This window comes from Capricornis sumatraensis, chromosome 2, assembly GCF_032405125.1.
Source record: "Capricornis sumatraensis isolate serow.1 chromosome 2, serow.2, whole genome shotgun sequence".
In the NCBI taxonomy this organism is placed as follows: Eukaryota; Metazoa; Chordata; class Mammalia; order Artiodactyla; family Bovidae; genus Capricornis; species Capricornis sumatraensis.
This window is the reverse complement of record NC_091070.1, coordinates 203,082,372-203,107,143: the sequence shown is the minus strand read 5'-3', so window position 1 is coordinate 203,107,143 and position 24,772 is coordinate 203,082,372. Positions and strand designations below refer to the sequence as shown.

The 24,772-nt window shown below is 52.4% G+C and overlaps 1 protein-coding gene across 3 annotated transcripts in view; it reads left to right on the top strand.

The window, feature by feature from the left end:
* PTPRF (protein tyrosine phosphatase receptor type F) overlaps positions 1-12,254 on the top strand; it is an 83,838-nt gene extending 71,584 nt beyond the window's left edge. For all 3 annotated transcript variants that reach the window (XM_068966784.1, XM_068966785.1, XM_068966783.1), the window contains 12 exons: positions 3,522-3,619; positions 6,646-6,769; positions 6,915-7,090; positions 7,808-7,927; positions 8,222-8,376; positions 8,452-8,737; positions 8,839-9,017; positions 9,232-9,358; positions 9,541-9,666; positions 9,915-10,069; positions 10,149-10,284; positions 10,634-12,254. In XM_068966784.1, the coding sequence (XP_068822885.1) occupies positions 3,522-3,619; positions 6,646-6,769; positions 6,915-7,090; positions 7,808-7,927; positions 8,222-8,376; positions 8,452-8,737; positions 8,839-9,017; positions 9,232-9,358; positions 9,541-9,666; positions 9,915-10,069; positions 10,149-10,284; positions 10,634-10,702 (1,751 nt within the window). In that variant the 3' untranslated portion in view covers positions 10,703-12,254. The remainder of the gene's footprint in view (positions 1-3,521; positions 3,620-6,645; positions 6,770-6,914; positions 7,091-7,807; positions 7,928-8,221; positions 8,377-8,451; positions 8,738-8,838; positions 9,018-9,231; positions 9,359-9,540; positions 9,667-9,914; positions 10,070-10,148; positions 10,285-10,633) is intronic.
* The last annotated feature ends 12,518 nt before the right edge of the window (positions 12,255-24,772 follow it).

Below are 24,772 nucleotides of genomic sequence, written 5' to 3'. Positions count from 1 at the left end.
GGTCCGGGACCTTCACAGAACCCACATCCCAGCCCCGGGGTGGCAGCCCCTGTACCTGCATTCTGACCGCTGCACCCAGAAGAGGGGTTTTTTCAGGGGGATGGCTCATCAGATCTTGTGGCAGGATGGGGATGTCTGCACCTCCCCCTTCCTGATGGCTGGGTCCAGATTTTCCATGTGAGCCCTAGGACCCAGCACAGGACCTGGTGCCTGCCCCTCCTTTCCCACCACTGTCGTGGGCTCTCTGGATATCATTCCCTGTCTGCACCCCAGCAGACACAGCTCAGACTTCTTCCCGGGGGAGGCAGGGTCATTCCTCGGCTCCCAGGTGCTCTTTCCATCATGACGCCTCTCCCCCTGGGCTGGGGTTGCCTCAGTGACAGTCCGAGCTCTGTGAGGCCAGGAATCGTCTTCCCCCACCGCCATCTCTTGGGTTGTGCACATGGTGGGTCTTGTTGAGAGCCTGTGAATGCGTGAGCTGTAGCACACACAGGGTTTGTGTGTGCACGAACTACTTACCCCTGAATGCTGAATGACCGCACCATTTCATGGCTGGAAACAACAGCAATGATGTTAGTCTCACAGCTTTTATGAGTCCGAGATTCAGACAGGAGCATAGCAGGAGCAGCTTGTTTCTATTCCAGAATATCTGGGCCCTCGGCAGGAAGACTCAAAGGCTAGAATCATTTAAATGAGAGATCAGCAAACTGGGGCCTGTGGCCAAATGTGGCCCACCACCTGTTTCTGAAAATGAAGTTTTATTGGAACACAGCCATGCCCTTTCATACATGTACTGTCTGTGGCTGGTTTCACTCTAGAGCAGTTTAGTAGATATGATACATACCATATGTCCTTAAAGCCAAAAATATTTACTCTCTGGCCTTTTATGGGAAAGTTTCCTGACCACAGAATTCTGGAGACTCGTTCATTCTTGTGTCTGGTGCTTGACCCTGGAGTCAGCTATGGGTCCACCTGGGGTTTTTGGCTCTCTTCCTGCACCCTGGGCTTCCTGACAACACTCCGAGTGCACGTGTCCTGAGAGGGAGAGAGCCAGGCTGTTGCAACCAGGTGTGGTCAGATCTGCGAGGAATCGGAACTCTGGGGTGCTCGGGTCTGGAGGGCAGAGAAGCTGCCCCTGAGAGGGATGCGAAGCCCTAGGGGCCTTAGTCAGGCAGAGGGGCTGGGAGAGAGCTCCTTTCGGTGACAGAGGCAGGTGCATAAGCAGCTGGGGGGCACTGTGTGCTGTAGCATTGGAGCCCAGAGCTGAGTCTGGAGGGTGAGTCACAGAGGGTGCCTCATGCCAGGCTAAGGGGTTTGGACTTCATCTTGAGGGTGCCAGGGAGGCATGAAGGGTTTTCGGCAGGGGAGCAATGGGGTCAGAATTCAGCTCTAGAAGCATCACCCTGGCTATGGTGTGGAAGGCAGATTGGAGGGGGAGAACCTGGGGCGGCAGACCTTTGTGAAGGTGCTGAGGACCTGGCCATGGTGCTGGTCGTAGGGGCCTGGCTGAGCAGCAGAGCTTGGGCTTGATTCTCCGTGGGGTGAGGAAATAGGGGCAGGGGTCCCAGGATGGCTCTGTGGTTGCTGGTTGAGCGGTGGGATGGCAGGTCCACGGGGACCTCCACACCGACATCTTGGCGGGAACCACAGGATGGGGAGGTGCTGAGGAGCACGCAGTGGTCAAAGCCTGCAAATAGATGAGCTCTCCCCGGAGAAGGGCACAGAGAGGGGAGAGTGTGGCCCAGGAGCAGCCAGGGAGGGAGCTGGAATGTTGAGGAAGGATAGATGCAAGGATGGCCAAGGATGGGGAGCCAGACAGAGAGAGGAGTTCCTCTGAGGCCAGGCTGAGGGGGCTGTGCGAGAGCCTGTGGCTTTGGCGGTTGGAACCTTGGAGAGGTCCGAGTCCCGGGCAGGGAGCCTTTCAGCGGGTTGAGGCACTGTCAGTGAGGGATGAGCCAGTGGATATGCAGGCCCTGCCGGGATCTGGATCCCTGTGGCTGTGGGGATCTAAGAAGGGAAGGCAGGGTGGAGCACAGGGGATCCGAGGTGGTATTATAAGGGATGGGGGAGCAGAAGGTCAGGAGGCCGTGGCCTGGGGCGGGCCTTGGGGCAGGGCATGGTGAGGGTCATCAGAGGTGCTGAGGTCAGGGGACAAGGCTGCTGGCTGGGAGAGGGGTCTCTATGCACAGGGTTAACCAGGGAGGGGAACCAGTGACCAGAAAGAAGGGTTGGCTGGAATGGTGGCACCACTGAGGGTCCCCCTTCCCATGTTTGTAGTTCAGCAAATGTTTATTATTTTCTCTCGTAATCTAACTTTCCTTCTGAAGATGCTTGAGATGCACAGAAAAACTGAGAGAGCGACACAGTCCCCATCTGCCCATCCTTACCGGGGACTCACCCTTCTGTTTCTCGCCACATGTGCCTTCCCTCTCTCTAAAAGCACACTTTTCTTTTGCCAAATGATCTGGAAATAGCCAGGGTCAAACTTGGTTACCAGAGGCCATGAGGTTGGCTTGGACCTAGAATTTCATCACAGGAAGAGGCCCCCAAGGCCGTGCAGGCTCTAGGGGGTGGGAGACGGACGTCTGTCACTTGGGCGGGGTGGAGCAGAAGGGGCTGCGGTGGGCCAGCCCTCCGAGCTCCCCAGACCCCCACTGGCTGCGATCCAAGGGCGATGTAACCAGAGGTTAACGGGTGTCCTTCTCTGGCCCCGCTGTTTTTGTTCTTTTTCTCTGCAGGTTCCAGTGTCCCCAGTTGCCCGAATATCTCAAGTTAGTTTTTCGCGCTCCCCGCCTGGGGCCCACTCTGGCTTCTGTGTGTCTCCTCTATCTCTCACCCGTCACCTCTCTCCTCCCTTGAGCTCTTCTCTTCCCTTTTCCTGTCTTTGCTCCACCTTCTCACCGCCCCATCCCACTCTCTCCTCGCCTCTCCCCCTTCCTCCGGCCGTCCCCTCTTGTCTCTGCCTCTCCCACCTCCCGACTCAGTCCGACTCCTTTCCGGTGCCTCTCCCACCTCCTCGCCCCAGTGTCTCCCTCCTCTCCTCTACCTCTCCCTCCGAGCTCTTCCTCATCACTCTGCCGTATCTCCGTACATCATGATCACTCCATCCACATGCTGGGTGCTGGGACGATGAGGTCACAGAGCCTCCCATGGTGACTGGCGCCTTGAGGGCAGGAGCGCTGTCCAGAGGAGGGCCCGCGGGCGGGGCACAGGCTGAAGCAGCCCAGCCCCGTCCCGTCCGCTGCCCTCCACCTGGGCGTCCGGCCCTGACCTGGGAGGAGGGCCAGCCACTCAGCACCACGTCGCAAGGCCATGCCCACTCGTGCCCACGGCATACATCCCCCCGCCCTGACCCTTCCCGTCCCCCGGCCGCCGTGTGCCCTACCACCCCTGTCGCCGCATGTGCTGCTGTCTCCATGCCAGTCACACGTGTTCACATGTGCACATCCATGCATCGGGCTGTCTCCGCCCCCGGCTCAGGCCCCACGCTAACTCTGCTCATGTGCCCGCCCTGCTCCCAGGTATGCGAGACCACCCGCCCATCCCCATCACTGACCTAGCTGACAACATCGAGCGCCTCAAAGCCAATGACGGCCTCAAGTTCTCCCAGGAGTATGAGGTGAGACGTCCCTTCACCGCCACCGCCCCCACCACCATATGCCTGGCCCCAGGCCAGCTCCTGTCCTGCCTCAGGCCCCTGCTGTGTGTTTGGGGAGCGGGTGGTGGGCTCCAGGCTGCCCAAGAGCACAGACTGAAGGGGTCAGCAGTAGCCAGTGGGGAAATCAGCTTCTTAGGTACCGGGCCTGGTCAAGACCTTTCAGGCACGCCAAGATTGGGACACAAAGTCACATGCCCCTGTGCTAACGGAGGCAGATAGAAGGTCATAAACACAATCAGTAATAACAGCTGGCATTTGTAGAGAGCTCCCTGCCAGCCAGCTCCAGGCTAGGCACTCTGCATACGCCATCTATTTATGTCCTCCCTACAACCCTATGAAATAGGAGCTGGTGTTATCCCATCTTACAGATGAGGAGGCTGAGGCTCTGAGAAGGGAATGGCTTGTCTAAGGTCACGTCACTGATGAGTAGTGGAAGCCGTCTGGCAGCCTGTGCCTGCACATGCGTGTGCTCAGAGTGTCTGTCACAGAGATGGGGAGTCTGGGAGCCTGACTCCTGCCGCCTGGGCTGCATAAACCCTCCTTCTCCAGGTGCTTCCTTCACTGTGGTTTCTACCCTGCCTGCTTCCAGGAGGCGCTAGCAGTAAAGAACCCGCCTGCCAGTGCAGGAGACATAAGAGACCTGGGTTCGATCCCTGGGGTGGGAAGATCCCCTGAGAAGAAAGTGGCAACCCACTCCAGTATTCTTGCCTGGAGGGTCCCATGGACAGAGGAGCCCGGTGGGCTGCCGTCCACAGAGTCACAAAGGGTCATGCAGAAAGTCACAACTAAATCGACTGAGCATGCACGCACGCTGGGGGCTCAGACTTCAGAGCACTGCTCCATGACCTGGAGTCAAGGCTTCTAGCTCCCAGCTGGAGAGGTGCTTTGCTAGTGAAGGAGGAGATAGGGAGAGCCCAGACTCCTCTGAGGAGTACTGGTGAAGGTGTTGTTAAAGCATCTTCTGCCTCAACCCCACTCAGTCTCCGCTCCCGGCACAGGCCTGGCAGGGGATTCGCCTCGGTGGATGATGGATGGATGGGTGGGTGATTGAAGGGCTAGCTCTGCCCTGCCTGTGCATCCCCTTCCCTCCAGTCACACGTCCACCCTCCACTGTGCTTGCTGTCCTGGGCACCAGGGCTCCACTTCCAAGGGCTGTGGGTCAGGTTTCCGCAGAGGAAATTGAGCTTGGCAGGTGGATTGATGATCACATCTGCCTAGAGGACAGGGTGCTGCCTCTTCCTGTGGAGCTCCCACTGGGGGGCCTGCCCTGCACGGGGCCCTACCACGGGGGGGATGGAGCCACTGAGTCAGGCTCCCTGCCTCCAGTTCCCATGAGGCCTTCACTCATCCAGTTCCACGTCCCACTAACCCTTCCTCCTGTGGGGCCCTGCACCCCACTGTCCAGGCCGGCGGTGTCCTCCTCTCACCTTCTGCCACTTTTCTGCTCGCATCTGTGCTCCCCTTACAGATCTTCCTCCTTCAGGAAGCCGCCTCTGGCCACCCTGGCCAGCCGAGAGCTTTTCTGCAGCCAGGTTCCAATAGCTCTGTTACCTTTAATGATGAGCGTCATCAAGCACTTAGCCTGTGCTTGCCACTGGGAGTGTGGAGACAAGTGCCCACAGGGAACTCAGTCAGTAGGGAGATGAGTGCAGACGGATACATAAATGTGACCTCGTGCCATGTTGGTAAATATGCAGATATGCAGAGAAGGTCCTCCAACAGCAGCACGAAGCAGGCAGGCTAGGGATGGGGTGTGCTGGGGTCTCACAGAAGTGTTCACTGACCTGGGGAGAGTAACTGGCTGGTGCAGAAGCCAACAAGCAAGTGTTGTGCTGTGCTGAGAACTTGGGGTCATGTTCATCTGTGAAAGGAGGGTAATGATAGAACTGGTTTCATGGGAGGATTGGGAGAGGGAATACAGAGCGCAGAGAATAGCGCCACACACACGGTAAGTTTTTGCTGAGAGTCAGCTGTTGTTGTCATCCGAAGTGACAAGGAACCATGGAAGGCATTAAGCAGAGAGTTGATCATCAGATTGGCATTTTATAAGGATAGTTCTGGCTGCAAGACAGAAAGAGGCAGGGAAAGGGCAAAGGAAAGAGTCAGGGAGATGCCCAGTCTGAGCAGGGGTGGCCCAGCTGAAGCCCTGGCAGCAGGCTGGTGAGAGCCAAGGAGCTGGGGGGAGCCCTGGGCCATGGTGATGGGTGAGAGAGGGGGCACAGAGGAGTTTGGAGGACGACTGGCAGGTTGTGGCCACGGCTTTGGGGTAAATGAGGACAGAGCCCTTCACCGAGATGGAACCCCAGCAGCAGAGCCAGGTTTGCACAGGGGAGCTAATGAGCTCAGCTTGGCAAGGGCTGAGACTGAAGAAGTGTGGGGCATCCTGGTGGGATGTCAGGGGCCAGTGGGCTCTGCAGACCAGGGCTCAGGGGAGACTCTGGGCTACAGCTGAGTTACGTCAGCTCCAGCATACGGCCGTGAGGTCATCCAGGAAAGGTTGGAGAGTGCAAAGAGGGCCTAGGAATGAACCCCGGAGAAGCACTGTGTCCTGCCTCCAAGAAGGAACAGCCGGAGAGGGAGGAGGAGAGCTGGGCAAGGCCATGCAGTGGTGTCTGGAGCCCAGCAGCATTGGGTCATGCACAGCTGGCCGCCTCTCACTTCTGCCCTTGTTGGCTAGCTGGGTGCAGGGCTTGAGGGACTTCCCCTGCCCACTCCCCACCTCTACCACTCTCCTAGGCAGGGGGATTTGGTACCTTGGTGAGAGGAGTCTTCAGTCTGTCACCTTGCTGACCAGTTCCATGGTAGCCTCTGTGCTCCATCGCTGGGGAGCTGGGGCTCAGCCTTCCCCAGCACCACGGGACAGAGCCAGTACTGTGGCCTGGGAGCAAAGGCAGATGTGGGCACCACCTGGCAGGCCGGGTCTCCTGGGGGCACTAGGTAGAGATCGGCTATTACCCCTCTCCACCTGCCTCCTTCCTTTCCTGCAGTCAATTGACCCGGGACAGCAGTTCACGTGGGAGAATTCAAACCTGGAGGTGAACAAGCCGAAGAACCGCTACGCCAACGTCATTGCTTACGACCACTCTCGAGTCATCCTTACCTCCATTGACGGTGAGCCTAGGGCGGGGGCCCCTCCCATCCCCTGGCTCTCTTCCTGCTCCTCCTTACTGGGTGACATCTCCTCCTCCAGAAGAGGCCCACAGACTAGGTTGGAGGCCCTGAGATAATGCTCTCCCGTGTCCCTTCCTGCCCGTAGGTGTCCCCGGGAGCGACTACATCAACGCCAACTACATCGACGGCTACCGCAAGCAGAACGCCTACATTGCCACGCAGGGCCCGCTGCCTGAGACCATGGGCGATTTCTGGCGGATGGTGTGGGAACAGCGCACAGCCACTGTGGTCATGATGACGCGGCTGGAGGAGAAGTCCCGGGTAAGGCTGTTCATTCAGGTCCCTGCTGGGGTTGGGGGGGAGTCAGGTAAAGATACTCGGGCACCTTTTCCTGTCCCTGTGGGAAGACGCCCTTCAGGGGACTTGCCGAGTGCTATTGTTCTCCTGGGTTGGCCCCGTATCCCAGCTGCTGGGCACTCCTGGGACGTGGTGTGTTCCCCAGACGCCAGTGGGTTCCTACCGTGTTAATATGTTGTCCCAGATGCTGTCATTTTCCAAGAATGTTAACATGTCCCCCAGTTACTGCATGTATCTGGGATGTTCACGTGTTCCCTAGATACTAGAGTGTTGCTGGGGCCTTAACACATCTCCTAAGTTAATTAGTGGAATAGAGCTGCTGTTATCTGCTTTTGCACAGCAAAGCATTGACTGGAACATAAAATTTACAGAGCTTGAAAATGGTGTATAAACGTTATGGGTAAATTTGGCAGAAAACGCACCTGGTGCGATCTGGTCATGAATAAATGATTTTCAATTACATCCTGTGTTTGCCTTGCAAGGGCAGGGGTGGCGGCCTAGTGTGAGGCCCTGATTTGGTCTGGTGAGGGGGTGGCCTGATGAATCTGAGATCTCGGGGACCAGGGGCCTGGCAGCTAGCACAGCCGGACCTTCCACCAGCTCCTGCCCTGGGCCCTGCCTGTCTGAGCCTTTGGGTCCCTCTAACACCCTTGCCCGCACCCCACTCCTGTCCCTCTGCAGGTGAAATGTGATCAGTACTGGCCAGCTCGTGGCACGGAGACCTACGGCCTCATCCAGGTGACCCTGCTGGACACAGTGGAGCTGGCCACTTACACTGTGCGCACCTTTGCGCTCTACAAGGTACAGCCCTGCCCCGGTGCCTGGGCTCAGCCTGGAGCCTGTGAGCACCATGGTCTGAGCGTGGTGTGCTGGGGAAGCAGGGGCGGGTGGGAGTCCAGTGTTGGAGGTGTGAGCAGACCATGCCGGCCGGTGCTGTGGGCGGGGTGGATGGAGGCAGCACCTGAGTTCCTTCAGGCTGCCCCGTGTGACTTCCGAGTCCCGTTGGAGAGCTGGGGTCTGGCCTTGGTGTTGGGGCAGGTGGTAGCAGGCATGTGCCTTGGCCACTCACTCCATCTCTGCTGCCGTCCTCCGCAGAGTGGCTCCAGTGAGAAGCGGGAGCTGCGTCAGTTCCAGTTCATGGCCTGGCCAGACCACGGAGTCCCCGAGTACCCGACCCCGATCCTGGCCTTCCTGCGGCGGGTTAAGGCTTGTAACCCCCTAGACGCGGGGCCCATGGTGGTGCACTGCAGGTGAGGGGGTGCTGCCCCCCGGGGTGGGCCAGAGGTGAGGGAGGCCTCTGCCCAGGCTGAGCCCTGTTCCCGCAGCGCGGGCGTGGGCCGCACGGGCTGCTTCATCGTCATCGACGCCATGCTGGAGCGGATGAAGCACGAGAAGACGGTGGACGTCTATGGCCATGTGACGTGCATGCGGGCGCAGCGCAACTACATGGTACAGACCGAGGACCAGTACGTGTTCATCCACGAGGCGCTGCTGGAGGCCGCCGCGTGCGGGCACACGGAGGTGCCTGCCCGCAGCCTCCATGCCCACATCCAGAAGCTGGGCCAAGTGCCGCCCGGAGAGAGCGTGACTGCCATGGAGCTGGAGTTCAAGGTGGGCTCGGGGCTGGGCCTGCCCGGCTCCGGCGCCTGGACCGGGCCGTGGGGCCGGCCCCCCCAGGAAGCCCGGCCTGACCACCCCTTCCCTCTTGTTAGCTGCTGGCCAACTCCAAGGCCCACACATCCCGCTTCATCAGCGCCAACCTGCCCTGCAACAAGTTCAAGAACCGCCTGGTGAACATCATGCCCTACGAACTGACCCGTGTGTGTCTGCAGCCCATCCGCGGCGTGGAGGGCTCTGACTACATCAATGCCAGCTTCCTGGATGGCTATAGGTCAGCATGCTCGTGACTGCCCACCATGCCTATGAGTAGCTGGGCCACACGCCTGGCCAGTGGGAGGCATGACAGAGTCGGGCTGGCCCGGGAGACCTGGGTGGGCTTCCTAGAGGAGGGGTGATCTGAGTGGGACCCCAAGGGACTAGGCAGCCATAGGGAGACCCGAGGGGCAGTGGCACCTCCAGCATGTCCCGTCTTGTGTCTGCCCCAGACAGCAGAAGGCCTACATAGCCACACAGGGGCCTCTGGCGGAGAGCACCGAGGACTTCTGGCGCATGTTGTGGGAGCACAACTCCACCATCATCGTCATGCTGACCAGGCTTCGGGAGATGGGCAGGGTGAGCACACCCGCAGCCTTCCGCAATCGCATCCGTTCCCTTCCAGCCCCGTAAGCACAGCTGCAGACCCTTACTGCCGCCTGCAGCTCCCAAATCCTCTGGAGCCTGGCGCTCCCCTCCCCTGCTCCTCTCCTCCCCACCTCCGCCCCTTCTGACCCCAGGGCCGGGCCCTCTGTCCACAGGAGAAATGCCATCAGTACTGGCCTGCAGAGCGCTCTGCTCGCTACCAGTACTTTGTTGTCGACCCGATGGCCGAGTACAACATGCCCCAGTATATTCTCCGAGAGTTCAAGGTCACGGACGCCCGGGTGAGTGGACAGGGGATTGTGTATATTTGCATGAAGGCATGTTTGTAACACTGCCGGAGCCCCTCTGGGGTGGGGGCTGCCTGCATGGTACCCCAGCTCCAACCATAGGAATCGAAGGTAAAGTGTAGGAGTGGTGAGCCCATCTCCCAGGATGGCTTCAGGGTGCTGATCTGTGCTGCTGCACTGCCCGCCTGGCCAGGGGGTGCTGCCACTCCAGCCCTGACCCTCGGCCCTCCCACCTCTCCCAGGATGGGCAGTCGAGGACGATCCGGCAGTTCCAGTTCACAGACTGGCCGGAGCAGGGCGTGCCTAAGACGGGCGAGGGCTTCATCGACTTCATCGGGCAGGTGCACAAGACCAAGGAGCAGTTTGGGCAGGACGGGCCCATCACGGTGCACTGCAGGTGGGGATGACCCCGCGGAGGGCTGGGCGGGTCAGGGGCCTGGGGGCAGGAGCCCTGACCCAGTGCTCTCCCTGGGCAGTGCTGGTGTGGGCCGCACCGGGGTGTTCATCACACTGAGCATCGTCCTGGAGCGGATGCGCTACGAAGGCGTGGTTGACATGTTCCAGACCGTGAAGACCCTGCGCACACAGCGCCCAGCCATGGTGCAGACGGAGGTATGCAGGCCACTGGCCAGGCTGAGGCTGGCTCCTCCCAGACATGCCACTGGCGTTGCCCGAGGTGCAGGGGAGGGGTGAGCCGGACACACTCCCCACTCAGCAGCTGTTGCACTGGGTGCTGATGGTATGCCTGGCTCCCAGCTAGGGCCACACGTGGCAGTCCTTGCAGGGGTACACGATCTAGGGGCAAACTGGGGTGGCAGGGGGGAAGCCCGAGCAGATGTCTGGGTCCAGCCTCTGCTCCTGGCCAGCAGAGGCTAAGTCCATGACCCGCTGGCTGCAGCGCATGTGCCCTTGGCCAGGTGGGGGGGTATCCGCCCATGCTGACCGGCCCCCTGTCCCGTAGGACCAGTACCAGCTGTGCTACCGCGCGGCCCTGGAGTACCTCGGCAGCTTTGACCACTATGCAACGTAACTACCGCCCCCTCTCCTCCGCCACCCCCGCCTGGGGGCTCCGGAGGGGACTCAGCTCCTCTGAGCCATACCGACCATCGTCCAGCCCTCCTGCACGGATGCTGTTGGGACCACAGCATTTCAGGAACATTGCCACACCGCACAGACAGCCCAGAACTGCCCTGGGCGAGGGGGTGGGCCCGCAGGCAGGCGCCTCGGCGCGGTCTCTGTCCGCTAGGCCTGCCCCGGAGTCACTGCGAACTCTCTGTTCTGCTGACGCGGTTCTCATGCTTCTCATGGGGTGGGGGGATGGGAGCAAAGCCTCCCTTTTTATACATTAAGTGGGATTATAGACAGGGATTATAGCCTCTTCCCTCTGACTTTTCTTTTTGCAAATTCTTAACTGCAGACTGGGCTGCTGTGGGGGACGGGGGACTAGTTTGTTTTCTCCTTGAGTTCACTTTGAATCCTTTCCTTTGGTACGACTTTCGCTGCTGCAGGACGGAGCGTGCCTTCCCCATGTGTGTGGAGCCGGGGCCGCCAGCCTGAGCGGAGGCACCGCTGATCTGGCTGCCCTTCCAGTCCTGCTGACAAGACCCTGTTTCAGCCAAGTGCAGGGAAACACATTTGGGGGGTTTAATTTCTGTTCCATTTTTCCGTAAGAGCCTTATTTGAGGCCCCACAGACAGTGGTGGGGGAGAGGAAATGGGAAGCCCTCACCCCCAGTCGTCTATTCCAGTGCGTGTGTAACATTCACAGCCCAGACCCACAGATATGTCTGGGGGAGCAGGCGTTCCTCATCACCATCGTGTTTTGCAAAGGTTAAAGATAAAGCAAAGACGAAAAACAAACAAAAAAATCCAAAAAAAAAGAAAACCCAAGAAAAAAAAGAGAGGTACCCCCTGGCCTCTGCTTCAAACCCCTGAGAGGGTAGGTGACTCTGGGTGCCTGGGGGTTCCCTCTGGGAGCCCTGCCTTTTGTCTGGCATTGCAGGATGGCACGGTATTGGTAGGCTGTGGGTCTGGCCACATGGCCGAGACGGTGGGCACTGATCAGGGTGTGTGCCATGCCCCACACACCTCAGGGCCAAGCAGGGGTGCGGCTGGCCGTTCAGGTCCAGGCCAGTGGGCCTGGTAGCACATGTCTGTCCTCCAAGCGGGAGCCAGATGACTTCCTTCCCTGGTTTGCAGCTGTCTTCAAAGCCCCCAAGGAGCTCTCTTTTCCACTCCTTCAAGATGCCCTCCTAAACCAATGTGGCAAGACTACTGGACTTCTCTCAATGGTACTATCCTCAACCCTTATTATCTCGGCTTGCTGAGGGGCAGGGAGAGGGCCTCTTCCTCTGGGCAGCACTATCTAGGTAGGTAAGCGGGGGCGGGAAGGGTGCATAGCTGTTTTAGCCGAGGGACGCGAGACAGACGTCCCCAGGTCTAGCTAGGCTGTCAAGACCAACAGTCCAGGGTTGGTGATGTTGAGTGAGACATTCGTTTTTACCTTGTGGACGCTAGTGCTGTAGAGCTCACTGTTGTACACAAGTCTGTTTTCTATTTGTTAAGGAAACTACAGCATCATTGCATAATTCTTGATGGTATTAAATTTGAATAATCAGATTTCTTACAAATCGGGTCTCTTGTCTCCACTCTTTCTGGAATGCGAGTCTGGGCTGTCAGTCCCTCGGGGTGGGTTCTGCCAGTTTCCTGCTCCTCAGGAGACAGTGTGACTGTCCTGAGGATCTGGTGACGAGATGGGCTCGCGGGATGGTGACCAGTTTCAGATGGGAGCCTGAAGACTGAGCCACCAGGTGTGTGGAGGGAGCCACTCGCGTGAGCCCCGGCTCCCGGGGCTGGCAGCACACCCCCTGCCAGATTCTGGGTCGCCACATCCCCTTCTCCTTCACCTCCTCGCTCTCCTTTTCCCCTGCTGTGCGGAAAAGAATGGCACTGTGGAGTGGCGGCCAAGACCACATGGAAATTGGTTAGAGGATACTAGTAATTCCCGCAGTGCGGGTGTGAGACCCAGTGTGGCCCTCCGGCTCCTGGACACAGCACCATTTGTAGTGGGCTCTCCACTGGTAATCAGATAAGTCCTACCAGGGTGGAACCTTGGAACTTCTGGGGACAAAGGAGACAGACAAGGTCCAGAACAAGTGGAGAAGAGAAATACGTGTGATCAGCAGTGACCAGACTAGAGAGAGTATTGTGGTGAGCCCAACACACAGGTGCTAAGGCAGCACCTCACCCTGCAGTGGGCTCAGGGAGGGCTTCCTGGAGGAGGTGATGTAAGCCACCCAAGTGTTACATAGGCTAAGTAAGGCTTGCTTTCAAAAGATGAGAACAGCATTTCCAATGGAGAGAGTAACTTGTACAAAGGCTTGGAAGCAAGAAACCAACTAACAAATACGATAGACTACAGAGAACACCCATGACTGGGGTAGATAGACATAAGGAGACTGCAGGCAGCTGAGGGGCTTGAGCTGGTTGTGGACTCCCTGCTGGGTGGCGAGCCTCTGTACCATGCTGAACAGAGGCTCTGAACCATGCCTTTGAAGCCTTCGCTGCCCCCCAGTGTTGCCAGCAGTCTCTTTGGTGGCTGTGGTTTCTCTAGCTCCTAGCTCAGTGCCTGGCATACTTCTTTTCATTCAGAAAAACAGTGCCATCATTGCATGATTCTTGATATTAAATTTAAATTTCCTAATAATGAGCCATTAAACATTTTCAAGTGAGGGTAGGTATCAGACTGTCACTTGAAGAGCAACAGTGTATGAACTGCACCAGGCAGGCTCTGCATACACTGTTTTACAGACATGATCACTTGGCCTCAGAACAACTCAGCAGGCAGACCCCACCGGGCAAGTCGATGCCAGAGCTAGGACCCACAGCTGGTTATGGCTGTTCAGAGCCCCTGCCCTTTCCATTGCCTGGTGCCAGGCTCCCTCTTGGCTGTCACCCCCTCCCAATCCACTCCTCGAGGCTCCAGGGCTCCCCATCACAGTGTGAGGCACCCCATCTACAGGTTCCCCGATCAGGCATCTCCTCTTCCTTCCTCACCCTCACAACTAGTCACCAGACTCTGCCCTTTTGGCCTCTTCTGCACCTGTTTGATTCTCTGCATTTCCGGGACCCGCCCTCTCCCTGCTGCCATGCCTGCTCCCTGGTCTGCCTGCCCCCTGCCCTGCCTGCCCCCTGCCCTGCCCCAGCCAACCCATCCTTGGCATTGCCACCAGAGTGATTCTGTTGGCAGACGTGCCCACGACACTGTTCTGACAAGACCCGGCCAGGCCTTCACAATCAGCCCAAACTCCATGGGTTTCTGAGGCTGCAGGACCCTGCTGTGCAAGCAATTTGAAATAGGTATTTTTCATGTGATCCTCACAGCAATGTGTGGGGTGGGTCCTATTAGGCCATTTTGTAGATGAGAAAATCAAGCCTCATTCAACAGATAACTTGAGCACTTGCCGTGGGCTACTCACATCGGGAGACAGACTTCTGCCCGGGTGGTGTTTATCCTCTTAGTAGGAGGATAACATGCGCGTGCAAAATAATACATGTATATAGTTTGTTAGAAAGTGATAGGTTCCATAAAAGGGGGGAGGAGATTAGATACACGGGGAAGGTTTGGTTAATAATCAGGGTGGTCGAAGGAAGCAGCATTGAAAAGATGGGATTTGAGGAAAGACAAAGCTGGTGATAGATAGGCCTGAACGTCTTTGAAATGAGCATCCAGGCTGAAGGAGCAGCTGGAGCAGAGGCCCTGGGCGGGAATGTGCCTCATGGGTTGAGGCACATGTGGCTGTGACACCGTGAGCAGGGGATGGGAGAGCAGTGGAAGATGAGGTTGGAGAGGAAATGGGGTAGCTTCCAGGCCAATGGGAGGACTTTGGCAGAAATCAGGTGTAGTGAGACAGAGACCAGTGGCTAGAGTGGCTAGAGACCAGTTCTGTCTTGGAAGCAGAACTAAGAGGATTTGTTTATGGACTGGATGAGAGAAAGCAGTCAAGGTTGACCCCACAGTTTTGCCCTAAGCAACTGGATGAAGTTGCCATTTATTGAGATGGGGAAGCTATACACAGGAGCTGAGGAATTTGGAAATTTCAGGAGGGTCTGCTTGACTCTTCAGAGCTCTTTCCCCACTGCTCCCTGCCCATAGCTAGAGACAGAATCAGATGCATAGAGGAAAAAATATATATATTTAGAAGGAAATACACCAAAAGCTGTGAGTGTGGGTGGCTTTTTTCTTCATAATTTTCTAAATTTTCTGTAAAGACTATTTTAAAAAGGACAAACTTTTAGAATAGTATAACTAATACTTCATCTTATTTCACCATGCTGTGCCTCTTGGGGGAATCTTAGTTCCCTGACCCAGGGGATCAAACCCATGCCCCTGAAATGAAAGCACCAAGTCCTAACCACTGGCCTGCCAGGGAACTCTCAACACTTCATTTTTTAAAACAACAAAAATCTTCCATATAGAAGTGTAAAACATAAAAGTTTCCACTGTTTCCTTGTCCCCCCCCCCAACTCCCTGGGGGGAATTCCAATTTATTCTTTATTCTTCTGGGCATTTTATATGAATCTTGAAACATGTATAAACTTTATTTTTATACAACTGTCACCCTGTTGTTCATAGCTTTCTGCAAATTGCTCTTTTCATATTAGTGGGAACTGCTTTCCACGTTAGTTTTTACCTGAGCGACTGAACTGAAACTGCTACATACTCTGTTATGGATACGCCATAAATTGTTTTAATGGTTATTATTGTGGCTTTTCTATTAAAGGAAAAAGTAGATACAGACTTTCCGGGTGCTGTAGTGGATAAGAACCTGCCTGCCAATGCAGGGGTCACGGGTTCGATCCCCAGTCCGGGAGGATTCCACGGGCCACGGAGCGGCTAAGCCCGTGAGCCGCAAGTACTGAGCCCAGGCGCCCTAGAGCCTGTGTTCCGCAACAAGAGAAGCCACCTCGATGCGAAGCCCGCTCAAGGAACCGAGGAGTAGCCCTCGCTCACCCCAGCTAGAGAGAGCCCGCGCACAGCAGTGAAGACCCAGCCCAGCCAAAATCGAAGAGTGGGTGCGCGCCTTTTCTTCAATAAAAATAATTTAAATAATGCCAACAGTCTTAAAGATACAAAACCAAAGGCAAAGTGAAAAGGTAAAGTGGGGTTTTCCTCCCTCCTCCCCACAACGGTTTCGTTTCCTAGAGCTTCTGATTTTAGTCGTCTGGGTCTAAGCAGTACATCTTCCACAGTAAGCGGCATAGTAGTACACCTGGTGAGTCCTCACAATAAAACCTGTGGAATTTGGTCAGTTTAGGTGGACTCCCACCTGTTCCTCTTGATTTTGTTGGATATCTCTTTTCATTCTTTATGAGCTCTCTCATGACTTTAAACAATATATTTAAACATTTATTTCCTGATTTATCACCCTGAGCAGTATCCTTCTGATTACCCTCTATGAAGAATGAGAAAATTAGCTTACTGTCCTTGATTCTCCCTCCTCCAATTACCATTTTTTATTTCTCATTGTCAAGGCTTATAATATTTTCTGATCTGTTAGTATAGTTGTCTGATTCCAAATATCAAAAACCTATAAACAGCATTTTAACTGGATGTTTATGAAAAATCTTTCCAGCATCAATTTCAAATAAGTCTCTACTTTTTTTCTTTATTTCCTTCCCTTCTGGAGCACACTCCATTCCCACAGTTTCTTATACAGCATTTTGAGCCTTTTTCTTTACTTTGGTAGAATACTCGTCACAAATTTTTTCTCATAGGATTATAAACTTTCTGGTTATTGTATTCCTGAAAATATATTTTTCTTACATTCACTCTCAGTTTTAACTTTGTCTGGCATGGGCTTCTTTATTGAAAAAAAAAAAGGGGGGCAGGGTGGGAATATCCCTGGCGGTCCACTGGTTAAGACTCTGCACTTCCAGAGCAGGGGAGTGTGAGTTGCGAGTTCAATCCCTAGTCTGGGACCTAAGATCCTGCATGCTTTGCAATGAGGCAAAAAAAAAAAAAAAAGTTTCCAGAAACTTTTAAAGCTATTGTTTCTAGTACTGTATGAAGCAGTTGTTGAAGGAGGAAGGTTATATGGCACTGTTATTGATGCTTTGCTAACAGGTTTCTTTATCAAGTTACCTTGATATTTGCTTGATCATCAACTTGATTTTTTTAATTGTAAATTCTGAACTTAAACCCAGTTCAGGCTTCACTTGGGAAGAAAGACCCTTGATTCGGGGATCTTGGGCTCGTGCTTTTCTCAGCCCTGGTTTATCCGTCAATCCGAGTTCATCTACTTACTATCTTTCAGAATTTTTCTGTTTGAAAATCCTTTGGAGTATAGCTAATATGAGTATCTAAATTGGGGTTTTCCCAAAAAATACTTATTTGTTTAGGTCACCTTTCTCCCTGTCCTGATTGGTAAGGCCTCCTTTTTATCACATTTGAAGTTATTACAAGTACAGCGTCTACTCTGTATTCTGGGCCTAAAGTTTGTTTCACTTGTCCGTTCATCTAGTCTAAGCCAGAACTACTCATTTAACTTGCGTGGCTTTGTTTCATTATCTGACACAGCTAGCTAGTCCCCCATCATTATATTTTTTCTTAAAACTAATTAGTGCAAAAAACAATAGTAATAATTAGTGCCAGTCCCTGTTTTTCCTCCAGTAGATTTTAAATTATTTTTTGAAAACTCCATCCTCAATTCTGATTGCAGATTTTATTGATAAAATTGACAACAATGTATCTGAAGAATATATGTTAATGTAAAAGAAAGAAAAGCTGATTGGACTCTAAACGAAGCCTAAAATTTAAGATCAAAAGTAAGCTTGCCCATCCAGCCCTGCTGAGAAGGAGGAAACACTATCTGATGTGTGCCGCCATCCCAGCTTCTAGAATGGAGGCTGTACGTCAGGCAGTGCAGGCTGTTAGCGTCCCCAGGGTCCACAGCCCAGTGCTTTAGACATTATGCTCTTCTTCAGTTCTTGGCTCATCTCTCCTTGAACCTTTCACACCAGCTTTATCTAAATACCAGGGTTTCTCAGGCACACTTTCCAAAAAGCTTTGTAACAATCAAGGGGTTAAATCTAAATCTTTCAAATCAATAAGAACAAAAGTAAACACCCTAATAGAAAAACGGTCATGGACACAAATAGGCAACTTACAAAAGAAGATACACAAATTCCAATTAAATAGGGGAAAATACTCAGCCTCACTATTAATCAAACAAGTACAATCGAAGGAACAGGGAGGTACTAGTGTGTGACAATCAATGGACGAAAACACACTAATATGCTGTGGGGATTTGAACACCCAGGTGGCGCTGGTGGTACAGAACCCACCTGCCAGTGCAGGACACCTAAGAGGCTCTGGTTCGAGACTCCCTGGGGCCCAGGAGATCTGGAGGAGGGCATGGCAACCCACTCCAGTATTCTTGCCTGAGACTCCCATGGACAGAGGAGCCTGCTGGGCTACGGTCCATAGGGTCACAAAGAGTCAGACATGACTGAAGCAACTTAGCACACACATGCATATTGTTAGTAGGAATAGAATCAGCTTCTATCTTTTTAGGGGGAATATTTACCTTGTCTATCAAAAGCTGTAAAATATGCTTTGCGTTTGACTCAGTGATACAATTTTAGGAATGTATATAAAGGAAACGATCATACAAACATCTAAAAAAATCTATAGGCAAAGACTCATGGCAGCATTGTTTATAATACTGAAAAGTTAGAAAAAACCCAAAACAGACACACACAAACATAGCCTACAGCCTGGCTCAAGTGAATTTGGAGACCATCAGTATCTGCATCACTTGGGAGCATTTTAGAAAATGAATCTCAGGCCCCACGCTAGACCTACTGAATCAGAATTTCCATTTTGACAGTTTCTTAGGGCATGTGTCAAAGAAAGAAGCACAGGCAAGGATATACACATTTTAAAATGTTAGCAGTGATTTTTCCAAGTGGTGATGCTCTCTGTTTGGTTTTCTGTTTGTTTTTATTATTGTTTTGGTTTGCAGCAACTCCCCATCCCCATCCCAGTGTGCACACGCACACACACACACTCCCTCTCTCTCTCACACACACACACACACACACCTTTATGGACTTCAACTGTAAAAAAGGAATCTCCATACTATTTTTCCCATGCTAGTAGTTGGGGCCAAGAAGAACATAGAAAAGCTTCTGGAAACTCCAGGACAAATGAGGGTGCTCCACCCAGTGGCAGGACAGATTAGATTACTGCCCCCTCCCTAGGTGGTTCTCCTATTCATTCTCCAAACAGCACATCTTCCAAAGAGCAAATCTGATCTTGTCAACCCTCCTTAGAACTATTTTGAAAGTGAAAATGTTACTTGCTCAGTCTTGTCTAACTGTTTGCAAACCTATGAACTGTAGCCCGCCAGGCTCCTCTGGCCATGGAATTCTCCAGGCAAGAATACTGGGTTGGATAACTATCCCCCTCTCCAGGTGATCTTCCGGGATCAAACCCGGGTCTCCCATGCTGTAGGCAGATTCTTTACTGTTCGTGCCATCAGGAAAGCCCTGTAATCCAATTTCCCAATGACCCCTGCATTGGCAGCATAGTCTTAACCACTGGACCACCAGGAAAGTCCTGAGTGTAACCCAGTTCCTTAAAGGCTACAAGGTTCTGTTGGATCTGCCCTGTCACTCCAGGGCAATGAAGTGTATTTCCCTCAGGTGCCTAGTTCTCTCCCATCTTTTCACACATCGTTCCCTACCTTTGCCCAGAAACTCAGCCCATCACTTCGCTGACTGCCTTCTAGCCCCAGGCCTCCTGAGGCCAGGACGTCATCTCTTCCAGGAAACCTTCCCAGGAATGGTTAGGGGTCCCAATAGCATAGGCACCTGGTCTATGGTGCCACAATCGGGTTGTCAGATTCATGAGGCTGAGGTCGCATCCCCATGGCCTTTGGTCTCTGCATTGAGTGGGGACGTTTTGAGGCCCAGATTCAGTGACATCCCATTCGGTCCTCTCGGGGGCAGTTCTGGCGTAGAACATGGCAGCTGCCTGGGACTGGCTATTTTGAGGGGTGCAGCCCAGCCCTTGGGAGGATGATGAAAGGAGTATACATTTCTTTAAAGCAGAAGACACCCCTACTCTAGGGAGGATGCCCCTCACAAACATGGGTGAAGCCCTTCGGCCTGCCCCTCGATGGTCCCTGTTGCAAATCCATTTTCTAGTTCCTCTCCCTCTGATGGGCACTTTCTTTATGAGAATGTGTCCGTGGTAGACAAATGCAGAGGCTGTGGTGGGAGGTGCCTAGACGCCCTACCTGGCACACCTGAGCCAGGACAAATCCTCACAGAATCCTCTTTTGGCCCCTATCTTCCCCACCCTCAACCAGACAGCCTCACATCCAGCTATGCTGTGGGTCTAGTAACCATATCACTGTGCTGATATTATTCTTGCTTCTTCAGCTATTCCCATACTAAGATGGGGGGCGGGGGGAGAGAAATTATGTAGGTAGCAGTGGAGAAATTAAATACAAATTGGCGGTGTAATTATTGTGTGATTCATCTGTCTCCTCCACTGGACTGTGAACTCTTTGAAGATAAGGACCCTTGCCTCCCAGCCTAAAGGAGGGACTCAATAAATGTTTGTTAAAAGGATAACAGGGCTTATTAGGTTGTGTTAGTGGTAAAGAAGCTGACCACCAACGCAGGAGGCATAAGAGATGTGGGTTCAATCCCTGGGTCAAGAAGATCCCCTGGAGAAGGAAATGGCTACCCACTCCAGTATTCTTGCCTAGAGAATCCCATGTACAGAGAAACCTGGAAGGTTACAGTCTATAGGGTTGCAAAGAGTCAGATATCACTGAAGTGACTTAGCACACAAAAGGATAACAACAGACTGGTTCAAGATTGGGAAAGGAATATGTCAAGGGTGGATATTGTCACTCTGCTCATTTAACTTATATGCAGAGCACATCACGTGAAATACCAGGCTGGATGAATCACAAGCTGGAATCAAGTTTGCCAGGAGAAATATCAATGACGTCAGATATGCAGAAGATACCACTATAATGGTAGAAAGTGAAGAGAAACTAAAGACTCCCTTGATGAAGGTGAAAGAGGAGAGTGAAAAAGCTGGCTTGAAATTCAACATTCAAAAAACTAAGATCATAGCATCCAGTCTCATAACTTCATGGCAAATTGATGGGAGGAAAATGGAAACAGTGGCAGATTTTATTTCCTTGGGCTCCAAAATCACTGTGGATGGTGACTACAGCCATGAAATTAAAAGACACTTATTCCTTGGAAGAAAAGCTATGACAAATCTAGACAGCATATTAAAAAGCAGAGACATCACTTTGCCGACAAAGGTCCATCCAATCAAAGCTATGGTCTTCCCAGTGGTCATGTACAGATATGAGAGTTGGAGCATAAAGAAGGCTGAGCACTGAAGAGCTGATGCTTTTGAACTGTGGTGCTGGAGAAGACTGTTGAGAGTTCCTTGGACAGCAAGGAGATCAAACCAATCAATCCTAAAGGAAGTCAACCCTGAATATTTACTGGAAGATCTGATGCTGAGGCTGAAGCTCCAGTACTTTGGCCACTTGATGTGAAGAGCCAACTCATTGGAAAAGACCCTGACGCTAGGAAAGACTGAAGGCAGGAGGAGAAGGAGGTGACAGAGGATGAGATGCTTGGATGGCATCATCGACTCAATGAACATGACTTTGAGCAAACTCCAAGAGATAGTAAAGGACAGGGAAGCCTGGTGTGCTGCAGTCCACAGGTTGCAAAGAGTTAGACATGGCTGACAGACTGAAAAAAAGGATAAAGTGGGAGGAGTTTGACCTGGCCCTGAGGCAGGACGAAAATCTGATTGTTGGGAGGATTATGTTAATAAAGCCACTGGATGAAATTCAAGCAGAACTATTCAAATCCCTAAAGGATGATGCCATCAAGATTTGGCATTCATTATGTCGGCAAATCTGGAAGACCCAGCAGTGGCCACAGGGCTGGAAAAGGTCAGTCCTCATCCCAATCCCCAAGAAGGGTAGTACCAAAGAACGTGCTAACCATCGGATGATTGCAATCATCTCCTATGCTAGTAAGGTCATGCTTAAAATCTTGCATGCTAGGCTTCAGCAATAGGTGAACCAAGAAATTCCAGATGTCCAAGCTGGCTTTAGAAAAGGAAGAGGAACTAGAGATCAAATTGCCAACATTCGCTGGATTCAGAGAAGGCAAGGGAACTTCAGAAAAACATCTATCTCTGTTTCATCGACTACGCTAAAGCCTTTGTGTGGATCATAATAAACTGTAGAAAGCTCTTAAACAGATGGGAATACCAGACCATCTTACCTGTCTCATGAGAAACCTTTATGTGGGTCAAAAAGCAATAGTTAGAACCCTGTATGGAACAACTGATTGGTTCAAGATCAAGAAAGAAGTATGACAGGGCTTTCTACTTACTGTCACCCTGTTTGTTTAACCTATATGCTGAGCACATCATGAGAAATGCCGGGCTGGATGAGTTACAAGCTGGAATCAAGATGGGCGGGAGAAACATCAACAACCTCAGATATGCAGATGATACCACTCTAATGGCAGAAAGTGAGGAAGAACTAAAGAGCCTCTTGATGAGGGTGAAAGAGGAGAATGAAAGAGCCGACTTAAGACTAAATATTAAAAAAACAAAGATCATGGCATCCGTCCCCATTACTGCATGACAAGTAGAAGGGGAAAAGGTGGAAATAGTGACAGATTTTTTCTTCTTGGGCTCCAAAATCACTGCAGATGGTGACTGCAGCCATGAAATCAGAAGACAGTTGCTTCTTGGCAGGAAAGCAATGACAAGCTGAGACAGTGTGTTGAAAAGCGTAGACGTTACTCTGCTGACAAAGGTCCGTATAGTCAAGGTTATGGTCTTCCCAGTGGTCATGTACGATAGTGAAAGCTGGACCATAAAGAAGGTAGAGCACCAAAGAATTGATGCCTTTGAACTGTGGTGCTGGAGAAGACTCCTGAAAGTCCCTTGGACAGCAAGGAGATCAAACCAGTCAATCTTAAGGGAGATCAACCCTAAACATTCACTGGGAGGACTGATGCTGAAGCTGAAGCTGCAGTATTTTGGTCATCTGATGTGAACAGACGACTCATTGGAAAAGTCCCTGATGCTGGGAAAGATTGAAGGCAGAAGGAGAAGAGAGGGTCAGAAGATGAGATGGCTGGATGGCATCACCCACGCGATGAACATGAACTTGGGCAAACTTCAGGAGATGGTGAGGGACAGGGAGGCCTGGCATGCTGCAGTCATGGGGTTGCAAAGAGTTGGACACAACTGGGTGACTAAACAACAACATGGCTGGGCTGCCAGAATACCAACCTTTAGAATCTCTACTCCCAGCTCTTCTGAGGCCCTTCCCTTCCTTTCACCTCTCACCCTAAGCACAGACCCTAGTCAGACCCTAGAGGGTCTTCCCACCCTCAACCTCCTCATCTAGGGTGGGGGTCAGCATCCACCACACCAAACTCTACTCTCTCCCTGATGAACTGCTTGTCTCCCCATGCCCCACCCTGATGGAAGGAGTGGCTCATATGGAGATATACCAAGGAACAGTAGCTCTTAAGGAAAGAAAAAAATAGGACTTTGCTCATGGTCAGTGGTTAAGAACCCACCTGCTAGTGCAGGGGACACAGGTCTGATCCCTGGCCTTGGAAGATTCCGCATGCCACGGAGCAGCAGAGGCCACGCACCTAGAGCCTGCTCGGCAGCAAGAGACGCCACCACAGTGAGAAGCGTGAGCACCACAGTGAAGAGCGGCCCCCGCTCACCGCAACGCGGGAGAGCCTGTACAGAGCAACAGAGACCCAGTGCAGCCACAGATGAATAAAGTTTCTAAAACAAAGAAAGAAAGAAGAATCAACCAGGACCTGGACTGCACTTTGACCTGCGATGAGGTTTTTGGCCCCAGAAGCAGACTCTTCAATCAGCCCCCACAAAGACCTTATATCCCAGGCCTCTTTCCAGGAATGGCCCCTTCTAGCCTCCCCTCGGGCACATTTTCAGGGCAGCCTCTGCAGTTCCTCCCATCTGAGCTCCTACGTGGTCCCAAAGATTTAAATCCAACAAACACATGGTATACATCTATGCTGTGCTATGATAATGCCTGCTAGCATCACGAACCACTTAAATGTGCCAACCACTTTACCTACATTGTTGAGATTTAATTCCTCCAACAGTCTTGTAGAGTAGCTCAGATCAGTATCTCCTTTGGCAGCGGGAGACTAAGATTCAGAGAGGTCAAGCAGCTCACCCTTAAGCCACACAGCTACAAGAGAAGTTGAATCTAAATTTGAACCTGGATCTGTGTGACTCCAGAGCCTGAATGCTTAAGCGTTATACAAAGCGCAACCTGTGTGGTTTCATATTCCTGGAGAGTACAAAAGTCCGTTCCCTTAGAGGCTTAGCTGTATGTTGGGAAACAGACGTTAGTCACAGAGATCTTAACGCACTTATGTAGTTACAGACTCTCCTAGATACTCTCTAGGAAAAGCGCCTAAAGCAAGGAGAACAACACAGAACCAGCCTGGGAGTCAGAGAGGCTTCTGTGAGGAGAGGGTCTTTAGTAAACCTAAACCCAGAAATGGTATGGACCTAACAGAAGCAGAAGATATTAAGAAGAGGTGGCAAGAATACGTGGAAGAACTGTACAAAAAAGTTCTTTATGACCAAGATAATCATGATGGTGTGATTGCTCACCTAGAGCCAGACATCCTGAAATGTGAAGTCAAGTGGGCCTTAGGAAGCATCACTACAAACAAAGCTATTGGAGGTGATGGAATTCCAGTTGAGCTGTTTCAAATCCTGAAAGATGATGCTGTGAAAGTGCTACACTCAATATGCCAGCAAATTTGGAAAACTCAGCAGTGGCCACAGGACTGGAAAAGGTCAGTTTTCATTCCAATCCCAAAGAAAGGCAATGCAAAAGAATGCTCAGACTACCACACAATGACACTCATCTCACACGCAAGTAAAGTAATGCTCAAAATTCTCCAAGCCAGGCTTCAACATGCGTGAACCGTGAACTTCCAGATGTTCAAGCTGGTTTTAGAAAAGG